This window comes from Camelina sativa, chromosome 3 (assembly GCF_000633955.1).
Source record: "Camelina sativa cultivar DH55 chromosome 3, Cs, whole genome shotgun sequence".
Taxonomy (NCBI): Eukaryota; Viridiplantae; Streptophyta; class Magnoliopsida; order Brassicales; family Brassicaceae; genus Camelina; species Camelina sativa.
This window is the reverse complement of record NC_025687.1, coordinates 26,705,647-26,720,494: the sequence shown is the minus strand read 5'-3', so window position 1 is coordinate 26,720,494 and position 14,848 is coordinate 26,705,647. Positions and strand designations below refer to the sequence as shown.

Here is a 14,848-nt window from a genome sequence, read left to right as displayed (position 1 = left end):
TTTATTGAGTATCGTCGTCGTCGGCTTGAAAAGACAATGGTCCAAGTGTCGTGAACACACGCACCAATCGTGGGTGAGACCGGACCCATCTCTCCTCTGGCTGCGGCGTACGTTAGAAGCATTTACCTTACTTCTTTACGCTTACGTCATTTTCACAGTTTGGACTGCTTTTTTTTTTTTTACTTTTGATTTTTTTTGGTGTGTTTGTGTTTTGCATCAAATCTTCTTTTAATAAGTCCAATGACTAATTACGAAAGATTTGCGTGAGTTTAATAATTAGTAGTAGCATTCGATTAAGTGAAAAAAAGATAAGAAGGCGGCTTCATAATGAGAGACAAAGGAAGGGATTGAGATTTGATTTGTTTGATTCTTTGTCGCCAACTTTGTGATAAAAAAAAAAACGTATAAAACAGTTATAAAAGCACTATCGTCGTCGTCGTCTTCAGGTCCAACGGATGGAGTCACCGTCATCATCACCACGTGGAGGAATCATGTGGTGACACTCTAACTCATCTCCTTTTTTGGGATAGTGAAGATTGAAGAAATTTTGGGCACGGACGGCGATCATGGACCCATGAGGACCAGTAGAAAACATTTGAAAATCTTTCTATTATTACATATTATTTTAATTTTTCTATTAAATATATTTTATTTTTGGTAGTGTATATTAAATATATTTTATAACTATTGGTATTGTAAATGTTATGTATCAGCTATGAGTTATGTGAGTTATGACTTACGTTACGTAGAACGGCTTTTGTCTTCATGCGTTGGGATGTCTTTGGTGCTTTGTTAATAAAACTTCCATCAAACCGCCGGATACTATCGGGATATGCGAGTTTAGCACTGGTTAATTCCAAAAATTATTCACTCAAAAAATGCCGAAGTACGTAGTTGACCTTCTTATTTCATTTTTTTAACATGTAGGAAAGTTTGACAAATGTGCAACGAATTTAATCTAGGCCTTACCAACACAAAAAAAAAAAAGGAAAAAAAAATCAGCTTAATCTTCGGTATCTATTACTTCTTAAACGTGTTTAAGGGGATGTTAAAATTTCGGTATTGACAACTGAAAAGATTTATGTTACGTCAGGGGCTCTATACATTGAGTAGTTTTTAATTTGGCCCTTATCGTATCACTAACGACATTTCAACCCCACTCAACCAAATTACTTCCACTGGGTGAGCTAGATGGGGTAACCTCGCACAACTCTGCATCTTCGAATACATTTCGCACGTCACCCTCGTAAATAGATGTATGTTTTTTTTTTCTCAATTGACAACACTTTGACGTTACAAAAATTTAATGTTGGAGGCCTCATATACTAGAATCCGAAAGACTGATCCACCTGTGGCTTCATGACTCATCAGGACAATGTTGGAGACACGTGGTGGTGCTGTCATCTACGTGAAGGTGACTGACAGTAACTCTAAGCACGTCGGCTGAGCTGAGGTAAACCCTGGCTTGGATTGGAATATTACACTGGTGTGGGTCACATAGTTCTCTACATATTTGGCCCAGTGTTTGAGCCACGTAGATGATAACGGCGTTAACACAAACACTCCGTTTTTTTTTTTAATCTATGTGACCGTGACTATGGCGACTTCAGGGTTTTTTCGTTGTTTGACCATATCTTCGACCAAAAAGGGTCCACTTACCCATCTACGTTTATATGGATAATACATTGTATTAACTCGTGAATACGTGTCCTTTTTCGAATTTTTTAAGACCATGATTACTGGGAGTAACTCTCTCAGATACTCTTATTAGAAAATAATAAAAGGAAGAGAGAGAAGGAAAAAAAGAAAGGAATCGTTTCTTTCCCAAGTCACTTGAGAATCGATTCTCAGAACAAGTGTGACATGTGTCACTTGTTAAGTGAAACAGCAATGAGGAAATAAATAAATAATAATAATTTATAAAAAAAATATTTTTTTTGGTTTTTTTGAGAAACGTTGAGTCGTTCTCGATTAATGATGCTCTAAGGGCATCTCCATCCCTCATACTCACTTTAGTATCTATAACATTTAATAAGATTAAAAATAATACTAAATTAAGTTTAGATCCTTAATCCTTTGTATTTGATTTGTTCTCCCTCCATTAGTCATCCTTTATTATAGGTGTCCTAAATAAATTTTGTTAAAATTTTGTTTTAAGTTTATTTTCAATGTTATAAATTTAAGTTTAAATTTTGTCTTGTACCATCTCTTTCTATCGAGAATCACGGGTTGCGAAACTCCCTCCATCACAAGTTACCATCTCTTTCTATCAAGCATCACGGGTTGAGACCGATCCTGTATCAAAACACACGCAAGACAGTGTTCATCAAAACACAAACAAAACCGACCATCCATCAAAACATACTCAAGGCAAAGAACACATCAAAACATACTCAAGGCAAAGAACACATCAAACCATCTCTTGAGATCGATCCTGTATCAAAACACATCAAAACGTCCACAACAAGACCGATCCTGTATCAAAACGTCCACAACAAGACCGATCCTGAATCAAAACACACACAAACCCTGTATTAAAACACACAACAAGACCGATCATGTATCAAAATACACAACAAGACTGATCATGTATCAAAACACACACAAAACACTTCCTGCACAGTATACACATATACACTTGTTTTCTTTAACCGTGTCACGAAGTTAACAAGACCCGCAAATCACATATCAACCTTACTCTGTTTATATAACTAAATTGTACTTTTTGAGTATACACTTGTAGATTTTCAAACGTAATTTGAGTGAGACTCACCAATAGATTTTGGTGCTATAGACGTCGCCACCGCCGTCGCCACAGCCATTGGAGCTCATTACATCTGCTTTACAATCCCAAGTTTCATTTTTTTCCTCACAAATCAAAAGATTAATACCCAAAATTAGCATCTCAATACACAGATTGCTCAAAATAAATTCACTCAAAACAGATTCTACGACTTAAAACATATTGAAACAAACGAATTAACTCAAAACCCAGATGTATGCGGACAAGGAAGCAAATAATATTCAGCAATTACTTTGATACTATCAACCAAATCAGCTTCTTACCTAACAGAGAAGAACCAAAAAGGAATCGGATAAGAAGAAGACGATGAGGAGACATCAATTTTGTCTGAAATCGAAGTTCTTCGATTGGGTTGTCAAACAAATTTGTTATATCGATTTTGCCTTCATCGTTTGGTTTGTTTCGAAACGGAGAGAAGCCAAAAGCAGAAAAAAATAAAACAACAAAAAAAAACAAACGCAAGCAATAGATGCGTGACACGTACAGAGTCTGTGGGTATCTTATTTTTTCTGTGCAGAGACACAGATCAAAGAAATATCATGGATAAATCTTTTTTTTTTTTGATTTTATTAATGATAAAACAAAAAAACATCCCCAAAGTATCACCGATGGGGATGCTCTAACATCTTCAAAGGGCCTAAAAGTAACCACACTGAAATGGCCAATCAATTTAGAGGAAGAATTAACAAAAGAAAAGAAAGATTGACAACTAAATGAGTAACATAGTTTATGAATTATGAATGAGATGTTTAAGAGTGATTACATATTGTCATAGATAAAAAAGGCAAGCCTTAATTATACAACTAAGAATATGCTTCCTCCCGAAAAAAAAAACAAGGAAGGAAAAATTGAGATAAAACTGAGAGACAAAATAAGGAAGGAAATGACAATTATATTAAGGAAAAAAAACTTAAAAAAAATATAAATACACCCTCTTCTGCTGAAAAATTAAATTATACACATAAATACCAAAATTCAATGCATCAATCAATGTAAAAGACACACAAACAACATTCTTATGTTCCCGACTTCTGTGCGTGTCTCAACTTTGGTTTAGATCCCGCGATGTTTGACCTAGCCATCTGCAAACACACATAAACATACAAAACATTTGAAAGTTGCTAATCTGTTTTACGATATCTCAGGTTTAAAATTCAGGAAAAGAGGTAATGCTAATCAATTATATCATTATCATCAGTCTAACCTTGAGAATAAGAATCTTGCAAGTGGGCTAAAGTTTGCATTGGAACTAAATTCTTTGCTAGCTTGCTTTCTTTTGTTTTCTGCATCATTGTTCATCGTCTTAGCAAACACACGGATTGCCATGTCTTGCACTTCTTTAACTGACACTTCCTTTGTACTGTATGACGAATTTTCGAGGCTCATTAGATCAAAGTATTGACAATACAACAGACTGATAATGTATGCAAGTGTGTGTGTTCTTTTAAAGTTTCATGTACCTTCCCAACTGTTCTATCAGTTTGGCAATAAACGCCTCAGAAGAACCAGGCTTTTCACGTTCCATTTTCACCAAGGATCTCGAAACTCTATGTCCAACAGATCCTTTGGAGTCGTCACCCCCAACAGCCTACATTATTGCAGCTTATAACTCAAAAACGAAACCTTTTTACTTCTCAAAATTCAAGACGACATCGAGAGAAGTAAGATGCCATATATCAGGGATACCATGTATAGGAGTTTACCTCTTTTAGAGATGGTAATAGCAATATTGACAATGATGCAGACAATGAAGCCAATTTGGAGTCATCTTCATCATCACTCACTTGTTGTGATCTCATGACTGGTTTTTGTTTATCAGATTGATCGCGGGAATTTCTGCAAGGTAATAGCTCTGGCGTCAGAAATCACCAGACAAATGCTGTGACCAGCAGAAGCTTTGGTATACATGACACACACACACACTAACCTCAAGTAATCAGAATTATCTGTAGCTTGCTCCCTTCTTTTGTTAACCTTTCCGTTACCAAGTTTTTCCCTAGCATTTCCCCTTCTGAAACCTGCTTCAAGTGCTACTTTTGCCTGAAAAAAGAATGGAAACTAACTGTAATTGAGCAGGAACACAAAAGAATAAGTTGTAATTTCAAAGATAACTCAAAAGATAAAAGTTTAAAACAAACCTCTGCAAGATTCGCTATGCTATCTTCTGAGGCACTGGAACTTCTTTCTTGAAGCCCTAGTCTAGATCTTGGTGTTCGAGGTGATCCAGAATCTTCATTATGCCCACGGACAACAACTGTTCCACTTGTAGAAGCATCATCAAAAGATGCATACCTGCTGGTGGACTACACAGCAGAACTGGAATCAGACAAGGAAGAGCACACAGACTTGCTTTATAAGAAAAAGAAAAAAAGAAACAAAAAAAGAAAGAGAAATAATTTCCAATACCCCAGAGCTTTGATCACGAAAAAAAGATGATGATGATGGAGAACTTCTCGGAGATCTTATTACAACAGTTCCGGAACCACTGAGTGATGAATCATCCTGAAAATTCCGAAATACAAGGATGTGAAAAGAATGATAAATCTTGTTCCTCCCAAGTCAAAGGAGCTTAAATCAAACTGAAAACGATTAACTCAGCAGATCATGATATATTTGTGAAGCTAAAGAGGATTTTCCTATGCAATATCTGCTAACAAGAAAGAATGGTGATAGGTGAGACACGGACTACATCTAGGCATACAAGAGGCAAAGGAACTTACTTCTTCTTGATAGTCATTCTGATAAGAATCTCTTTTAACAAAACCTCCTTCAGATATTTCAGGGACTGCACTACCATAAGTGGATGACAAATGACCACCACTGGCTCGTGATGTTTTTTGAGAAGTCTGATTAGAACTAGCTTCTTGACGCCTCTCCCTAGCTTGTGGAGGTTTTAAAGCTCTAACAGTTCCAGCACCCTGAGAACCCCCGATGCTAAAGTCCCACCCCGCATTTTTGACAGGTTTTACCTGAAAACTGTAGCTCCAAGTTCTTAACATTTTGATAAACAAGAAAGAGAGAAGAAATCCCAATAGATTTTGGCCATATATCCAACCTAGTTACAGAAGTTCCCTGGCCTCTCTCATCTCCAACTACTCTAACAGTCCCAGATGATTCAACCGGAGATTTTGGACCATTTGTTGGACTCTCGCCGTCTTCTTTTACTTGGTATTTTGGCCGCTCTCTTAAAACAAAAGAAAAGGACACATAAGAATATGTTCTGCAGTTTCTTTCGGCATAAAGCAGATAGAAAAAAATTAATTACTGAAAACTATCTACATATCAAACTGCATAGTTATTGTCAAGCGGAATCATAAATTGGAACCACAAACGAACACTGTAGATGAGAATAAACCTCACACCTTATTCTGTCAAGAAGTTTTGGGCTTTTCCTAGCATTTTTTATAAACCTATGTTTGAGAAGTTCTTTGGCACTTGGTCTCTGCAAGTACAAGGAAGAGTTGTATGAGAGATCTTGGCGTGTCACTGCTGGCAATAAAGATCAGAGACTGCACTACAAGTACCTCAGCAGGAGCCTTTTTCAAGCAAAACGAAACAAATTCCTTCAAAGGACGTGAAAAATGCTCATCTAACTGCAGAGGAAATACAGAAAGTTAAATATCTAGCTCGAGAAAGGCGACTTCGCAATCAAGACATACGTCATATTAGGTTTCCTCTCAAAAATGCATTCTAACCATCCAACAAAGCCCATAAAATTAGAAATATGAACCTGAGGAGGGCTTTCCCGGGGAATGATAAAAAGCACTCTCATAGGATGAAGGTCGGCAAGGGGAGGTTCTCCTTTTGCCATCTCAATCAATGTTATTCCAAGAGACCATATATCTGCCTGCAACAGACATGATTAGAAAAGGCTACAAAATAAGTAAAGCCAGGACATACACAGAAGATTGTGTAAACTAGAAGAACAAAAGAAGCTAAGGCAGATGGACGAGATACCTTCTCATTATACCCTTCTGAGTTCTGAATCACTTCTGGTGCCATCCAAAATGGTGTTCCTACAAATGTCTGTCAATATGTATATAATTAGCAAATGCAGTCCAAGTTTATAATAACACTAAACCATCACAGCCGAGAGATAAAATCTTAAATAATAATTAGTTATCCTCAACCAACATGTTCAAACATTAGAATGAATAGAGTATGGAAAAGCATGGGAACTGAAACTGCACAACGATAAGGGTAAATAAAGTGACTGGGCCTATTGAGAAAATTCTAGAACATTAACGATAAATGAAGAAGAAAGAAACACGATATAGAGTCAGGAATTTCATTAACAGAATAAGATAAACACCTTTCTCCTTGATATTGTCCGGGTTAATTGTGCAGAAACACCAAAGTCCGCGACCTGATATGCGTGAAAGATGTTGGAGATCAGCTACGCAACTAAAACCACTCGGACATAAAAATAAAATTTAAGAAATGAATCAAATAAGTTTAAGAAGTAGAGAATACCTTAACGTCACCATTCTCGCTCAACAAAATATTAGCGGCTGCAAATAGGAAGAAAAAAATTGTCATGCAATAAGTAATGAGAAAACACAGTTGGATCAAGAAAAGCCATAAGATGCGAAAATATATAAGCAGAGAAAACCTTTAATATCCCTGTGGATTTTGCCCTCAGTGTGGAGATATTCAACAGCATGAAGTAGATCGCGCGTGATACAAGCAATTGAAATTTCATCCAATGGATTACCAGGTTGAAGCTACACTCGCAATATTGTTTTAAGAGATTACAATTTGCACCAACGAGAATTAAAGTACGGAATAAGAACTCTACTACACAAACAATTATATTATTCAACCGAGCAAAGAAGTGAAATAACATACAAGGTCAGCAACTGAGCCACCAGCCATGTATTCCATGATGATCCATAACTTGGTCTGGTGAAGGTAAGAACCATAGTATTCGGTAATATATGGGCAACGGCATTGCGATAATACTGAAATTTCCTGGGATTGATAGCAAAATGTGAATACGACAATCTTGCATTGTTAATATTAACCAAAAAAAAAATTGACGCGAATCCAAGAGATACCTTCTGTATATCTTCAATCTCATCTTCTCTGTCAGATATGAAGTAAAGGGGCTAGTTAAAAAAGGGCACTGAGCATTGTTGTAATCTTTTGACAAGGATACTACAGCTGAAAACTAGAGCTATTTTACAGAGAAAATCATATTGTAGATGAATACCTTTGACAATCACCCAAATACAGCATACGCAAGGTTTTGAAAACCAATGTTCAGTTTTATTAGAGAGAAAACAGAATAATATCCAAACGTGTAAGTGGAGACTACATATTCGATAGCGAGATAAAAAAAATATAAAAACGCAAATACTTACGATTCTTCCAGATCGATAACTTTAATGGCAACTTCTTTGTTAAGATCCGTATCAAACCTGATAAGCAGAGACAACATTTCAGCATATGAATAAAGCAAACGCAACTGTTCTCCTTATAGGAAAAAGATAGAAAACAAATGCAAGTAGTCAGATTATCTTAGATCAAGGCCGGAATGATATTATATTTCTTCTACAAAATTCTGCTTTTTCCACAAGTTAGATGAACTTAAGAAGCTGCTAGTTCTGTGGCATAACACATGTAGTGTGTTCTGTGGCATTCCTTCTGATCAATGTAATGGAAAACGTTAAGAAGTGAGGATGAATCAGATAGATGATACTTACGCTTTGTAGACATCACCAAAGGATCCTCTGCCGATTAACTTAAACTGGCTAAATCTGGCTCCAGCTGCCTCTTGTAAACCAGCAACATCATCCATTTCCACAAGAATAAAACCAAAACACAAAATATATTCACCTCTTCTTCCCCCTCTCTGCAAATTTACACACTTTGATTGCATCAACAAGCGGAATCTCTCACTTGCGAATTAAAAATTCCCCAAAATTGAGTCAACCCTTTCAACTATTATAACAGCACATTCCCCAAAACTGAGATCTATTACTAAAATCTGATTTATCACAATGCATACTCGATTTCTCAACTACATGATAGCAAAAAAAAAAAAAAAAAATCCCAACTACGTAATTCGAAACACTTTGATTGAAATTTCTCCCATTCAATCAAATCACCCAGAAAGAAAAATATAAGTCAAATTTGTTTTCTACAATTACGATGTCAAAATCCGAGAAATTTCGAGGATCGTATTCAGAGATTACCTTTATAAATTAGTTGAACGAAGAGTAATCTATACAGATCTTCTTTGTTTTTCCTCCTTCAGTCTTCGCTTTTTTTTTATGTTATCTTCCCAAGAAAAATTCTCTCTTCGATGCTCTCTCTCTGTCTCTCGAGCACCAAGAGATCGAGAAGAAGAAGAAGACGAACTTCGATTATGAAGTTTTCTCGATTTGATTATTCAATTTCTTTTTTTCTTTTTTGTTTTTCTTACTTCTCATTTTATTTCCTTAAAAAAAAAATTGAAAAAAAAAAAACTTAACCAACGACCCGACCCGGATTGAATTACTATCCAACTAAAGATATAAGACAGGCCCAGCCCAAACTTTGTGGGCTTTTTTAAGTTTCAAATTAAAAATCTAAAGGGATTTAGGGATGATCCATTGTTTAGTGTTTTTTTCTTTTCAACTGTTTACTGCTATTTTTGTGTGTTAAGTTTATTTATTATTATTTTTATTTGTGAATTGTCGTATTTTTATAAAATAAGTAATTATTTCCATAGTGTACCACTTACCACCAATCTGGATTTTTACATCTTTTATACCTCTTCTCATTGACTGAACCATTAAGAGCATGAATATGGGGGATGTTAGTGAGGTTTTTAGGTTTATGGAGCAAAAAAATAAATGAAAAGGAAAGAAAAAATTGAAGAGGCTCTCTAATATAACATACTGAAATCGAAATTAAGAGACGCTACGTGTCCATTTTTCATTGGTTAACAGATAAAAACAAAAGGTTATTTTTTTTTTCACGCATATTTCTCTCTTTCTCTCTTTCTCTCTATCTTTCGCGATCAAAGACTCGATTTGATGTCAGAAAGATTTGCTATAATCGGAGGTAATAAAATCAATGGAGTGTTGGGTCGTAGGCAATTTGAATCGGCGGTGATCTTAGCGGAGGCGACTGTTAGGTAAACTGTTAGGTTGATTTGATTTTGGATGCTTGAAATTAGGGTTTTTGATGTTTGTTCGAGTTATTGGATTGTTGGTGTGTTCTTGGATCCGATTGATAATTGATGCTTTAAACGGATTAGGGTTCTTGGTGTGCATGTGTTTGTGTTCCGATTTGGTCCGTTTGTGTTTGTGTTCCGAGTTGTTCCGTTTGTGTTTGTGTTTTGAATTGGTCCGTTTGTTTACCGTTTGAACGGATGTGGGTCTGTTTGTGTTCTTGACACATGATCGTAGAGGAAGAAGAAGAATCGAAAAAATGATTAAAGTCCGTTCTTTTTCTTCCCTGTGAATTCCACCGCAAACCCAAGAAACAGAACAAAAAAAAAACTTCATTTTATTGTTCTCTCTTTTGGTCCAACTTGTGTTGTCCACTCCTTTGGATTTAATGGTTCAGGACAACTTGGGCTGGGAACCACTCAAGACTCTTGGCAGCCTCGACCAATCAGGTTACTCTTTTCTCTGATGATTCAGTTTGGTTTAAATAGTCAAAAAGGTTGAGTTCATTGGAGGTACATTGTGTTGGAGGTCACTTAACGGGATCCGTATCATTCAAGCAGCTGTTGGCACTGATAGAACAATATTAATCAGTGATGCTGGTGAAGTTTATGCCTTTGGAAAAGATTGTTTTAGCAAATCTAAGTCAGAAGTCCAAGAAACTAAGCTGATCACAACTCCTCAGCGGGTCAAGTCCTTGACGGAGATCTTTGTGGTACAAGCTGCGATAGGAAATTACTTCACGGCGGTTTTGTCGAGAGAAGGCAGAGTCTATACATTATCATGGGGAAGCGATGAAAGACTCGGTAACGATACTGACCATAGCTGTTCGTTGCCTCAACCTCTGTTGGGTGCCTTGGAGAACATCCCTGTCGTGCAAATTGCTGTTGGCTTTTGCTATCTCCTTGCTTTAGCAATTCAACCCACCGGCATGTGAGTCCTTGAAACGTTTCCATTGTTCTTAACCGAGTTTAATTATATGTGCTTACCATTGCCATTTTCTTGCTTCTATTTAGGTCGGTGTACTCAGTTGGATGCGGTTTGGGTGGCAAGCTTGGGCATGGTTGTGACGACTGTGAAACACAGCCTCGTCTGATTGAGCAGTTTGGTTTTTTAAACATTGAACCGGTTATGGTCTCAGCAGGTACATTGTGTGTTGATGATCTGTTTTGTTTTTGATGTTGTTATTTGTGTTAGCTAATAATGATTAGTAACTGTTTCTGTTCTTGACATATGATTGTATAATTTTAGAGTACATTGTTATCTCCTTTTAAGAATTGCACTTCTTTTGTAATATGTATTAATGTTTTTATTATGTTTTGTATGCTTCAAAATTAATTAAAATGCAATATTTTCTAATTTTATAAAATTTTGAATATTTACACATTTATACCACTTCTATTCTATTTAAAATTTTTAAATTTAAAAAAACAATATTTTCAAAAATAAGAGACCCAAAATTAGAACCTACCAATAAATGAGAAATTTTTATCTAAGAGACCATGAGTTCTTATATTCAAAACAATACACAATTAATTCATAAAAAATTTAACAACCCCTTTATAAGAGACTACCGATAATTATGCTCTAAGTCACCTTACCGTTCCACCACAACAACGGTCTCGTCCACCTTTCAACAACTGGACGAGCCAACGACCGATGGTTGGACCACATGCAAGTCCCACTCCAAAACTTATTACTTTCCAACGTCAACATGGTCCTCTCATATATACTATACCATCCACAAAGAGCAAGATTGACGTAAAATGGCCCCATTGCCAACGTTAATAAAAGCTTCTATTTGGAAGGTTCAGGTGACAAAGTACAGGACCATGTGAATATAATAGTAACTCACAGAGCCAACATGACCTTTCCTTTGACTGAACCTTTTGGATCGTTCAAGCTCCATTAAAAGCAAATTTATATTTTCTTGTAGTTTTGGTCGTTATTTCTGTTGGTCTCTTTGTATTATAGTTTTTAGTTTTTTTTTTTAGTTTTTCTTTTCCTGTTTTGTTACTTATCGACACATAATTTCAATGTTTCTTTTTATGTATTTCGATTCCCATAAAATTTGTTTATATTAGCAGGAAAAAAAAAAGACAAATCAAATAATTTTTAAAAAAATTGAAACTTTGATTATGGACATTTAATTATTTTCTTCTTCACATCAGCATCATGATTCACAAGCATTTGAGGCTCCATTGCATGACACTCCCTGCAAGCAAACACCACCGCTTTTAAAATCCTCTTCCACCACTTCATCAACTTACTCATTCCTCTTCTCTCCTCCACCTTCTTCGTCCTCTTCTTCTTCCTCGTCGTCTTCTTCTTCCGTCCACCGACCTTAATCCCTCCTCCGTTACTTTTTCCCGATCCTTCTCTTTTAAACACCGGAGTTATATGCTGCCACCCGCGTGAATATGACCCGTAAAGCTGCGCCGTCACGATCTCCGTTGCCTTCTTTTTCTTACATTGCGGCAAATACGAAACCTTCTTCGTAGTTGAAGTGTTTATGGGTTTACCATTGTTCCTCGTCGGTGGTTTCTTTTTTAGATCCAATATTAACGATGTCTTGTGATGATTCTGATAATACTGTTTGCTCCTACTGCATACTCCGGACCTTAGGCCCAGTATCTCCTCGTTCTCGAACCGAGGACCGAAACGTGCTAAATTAGTATTTTCCTTTTCAGTCGAACTCGTGATCTTGAAGATATTGCAAGTGCTTGTTCTTGGAGTGTAAGACGTCGGGCTGCTACTATCACTGCTCCTGCTACTCGAACTGTTGCTCCGGAAAGTGTTTTCGCTGGTCGTACGTGAAACTGAGCGTGTCGTCGTCGTGCTCGCCGGGAAAAAGTGAGGTAAAAGACGGCCGTTGAGAAAAAGGTGATCGGCGGGAGAATTTTCCGAGAAGGGGTCTTGTGATGGAGAAGAGGGAGTCAATGATCCAAACTCGAACTCCGATGATAATGACGTCTCCGGAGATGTCTCTAGTTCGTTCTCGCCGGAGTTTGGTGTACTTGTCCGGTCATTATCTCCCATCTTTAAAACGGTACTTGTGTGTGAATTGTGTTTAACTGTTTATTGTAGTTGTGTTTATATAAGGAGTTTTAGTTGGATACGTGGCGAATCAAAGACTTGCCAGCTCAGGGTTTGACTATTTGTGGGGGCATTAGAAGAATGAGATCTAAGCCATAGTGAAGTAATGGTTATGGTGTTTGTGTCATGATTTTGTTTAAAGTAGTTTTGGATCCCTATAAGCGATCCCACATGTTCTCTATTTTAGTTTCTTAATAACGAGGCATTATCTATATAATCTACTAAATTATACACTACAAAAAAATTGATTTTTAAGTTCTTGTTAAAAAAATCGAAGCATTCTCACACAAAATGATGACATGTTGCATTCACAGAGCTTCAGACATTATTTTCTTTATTTGTTATCAGTTTCTAATAATAGAATATTTACATTTACATACCATTGTATTTTTTCAAAAATATAATTAACACCCAAAATTAAATTTTTATATTCTCTTTTTAACTTAATTATATCTTTTAATTACATTTTCATAAAACCTTTAAAATGAATTTTAAGAACTCTTTGTTCATATGATATGATAATATAAGATTGATACTATAATAATTCTCACGGGTTAAATTTTAATTATTATAAAAAGAATTTATATATTTTAAATATAGATATAGATATACTACACAATTGAATTTTGATTCCAATTACCGATAAATAAAATAGATTTTGTAAATAAAAATTACAGTAAAAATATTTAATAATTATTTTATACCACATATAGTGCGACTTGTCACGTAGTATTAGATTAGATTTGTTGTTTGGTATACTTTAAAAATTAGAATTCTACAGCTCACGGTCAGAAGCACATACGCTGTTCTCGTAGTGAGGGACACGGTCTTCCAAATATACTCTTAAAGGTTATTATGCAGAAAGCAACAATCGCTTTATAATAAAAGTATACTTAAAAGGCAATTCAAAGAAGAAGAGAACACATTATCTATTGGTAAATCTCTAACTGTCTGGTATCATATGCAAATGGAATCTATAGTTTGCATATTAGAGCTTTGTGGTCTAGATTGAGACACACTTCATTAGTTAATGATCAAATGCTAGTTAAGAAAAAACACACAAAAAAAAACATTTTTTTAATGACTAAAAATATTATCCGCTTCAGTACATACACAACAAAGTAAAATGACATATAATATGCTTACACAAGAAAATAAAACATTGTAGTAATATTTATTTCCAATCTATTAACATTTAATACATTGTATAATATATCAAGAATACTAGTTTTACAAAACATCAAGACGAATTGAAACAATCCCTTAAAAAAAAGTTATGGCCGGATTAACCCATAGTCAATTCTTTCTCAAACCCTTCTCAAAATTGTTGTCTGTTATCTGTCTCTTTTACGTGATTATAACTTTGAGCTTACTCAACAGTCATTTTCAGTACTCAATACAATTCTTCACAAAAAAAAATATCCAAAATTCTTATCATGATCCGTGATCATCAGCTTCCAACAAAACTAGTCGAGAAGTTAAGCTGGTTTTTGCGTATCATTTCACTTTAGGCATCTATCTTTGTGAAACAAAATAAAAATTTGAAGCAAGTAACTTGGATAATGGAGGGGGTATATATTTTTTTGACCATAATGTTCCTCTTAACTCTACTGATTATTATGCATTCACAATCTTAATTTTTTGATCAGGTCAATAGCTAATTTAAGTAAGCCAAGGAAGTTAACGAAACCATGTAGGGACACATACACACCAGCAAATAAGAAGAAGAAAGTACACTAAACTGAAGCAAAATTGTTTTCGCTCAAAAAAAAAAAAAAAAAAAAAAAAAAAA

The 14,848-nt window shown here is 35.5% G+C and overlaps 3 protein-coding genes and 1 long non-coding RNA gene across 7 annotated transcripts; 1 reads left to right on the top strand and 3 right to left on the bottom strand.

Moving 5' to 3' along the window:
- LOC104778249 lies at positions 1,892–3,318 on the bottom strand. Of its 4 annotated transcripts, none has more exons than XR_766424.2 (4): positions 3,067–3,318; positions 2,774–2,868; positions 2,394–2,506; positions 1,892–2,295 (listed from the first exon to the last, which is right to left on the bottom strand). It is a non-coding gene; the product is annotated as an uncharacterized LOC104778249 (long non-coding RNA). The 4 variants fall into 4 exon arrangements; XR_766423.1 differs by having other exon boundaries at positions 1,892–2,110; positions 2,204–2,295; positions 2,774–3,316; XR_766422.1 differs by having other exon boundaries at positions 1,892–2,126; positions 2,204–2,295; positions 2,774–3,315.
- Positions 3,678–9,213, bottom strand: LOC104778248 (germinal center kinase 1-like). The gene is made up of 21 exons (XM_010502648.2): positions 9,001–9,213; positions 8,509–8,657; positions 8,167–8,223; positions 7,861–7,888; positions 7,652–7,774; positions 7,416–7,527; positions 7,277–7,314; positions 7,116–7,169; positions 6,761–6,829; positions 6,534–6,650; positions 6,328–6,396; positions 6,166–6,245; positions 5,859–5,987; positions 5,524–5,779; positions 5,210–5,305; positions 4,942–5,106; positions 4,731–4,843; positions 4,507–4,639; positions 4,264–4,391; positions 4,008–4,163; positions 3,678–3,885 (listed from the first exon to the last, which is right to left on the bottom strand). The coding sequence occupies exons 2-21, from the start codon at positions 8,601–8,603 to the stop codon at positions 3,846–3,848; spliced, it is 2,058 nt and encodes a 685-aa protein (XP_010500950.1). The 5' UTR covers positions 8,604–8,657; positions 9,001–9,213; the 3' UTR covers positions 3,678–3,845.
- On the top strand, positions 9,811–11,202 carry LOC104779338 (protein RCC2 homolog). Its single transcript, XM_019243965.1, has 3 exons — positions 9,811–10,412; positions 10,524–10,893; positions 10,977–11,202. Exons 1-3 carry the CDS (start codon positions 10,352–10,354, stop codon positions 11,137–11,139), a joined length of 594 nt encoding a protein of 197 aa, XP_019099510.1. The 5' UTR covers positions 9,811–10,351; the 3' UTR covers positions 11,140–11,202.
- LOC104778247 lies at positions 12,076–13,010 on the bottom strand. The gene has a single exon (XM_010502647.2). It carries the CDS (start codon positions 12,997–12,999, stop codon positions 12,097–12,099), a length of 903 nt encoding a protein of 300 aa, XP_010500949.1. The 5' UTR covers positions 13,000–13,010; the 3' UTR covers positions 12,076–12,096.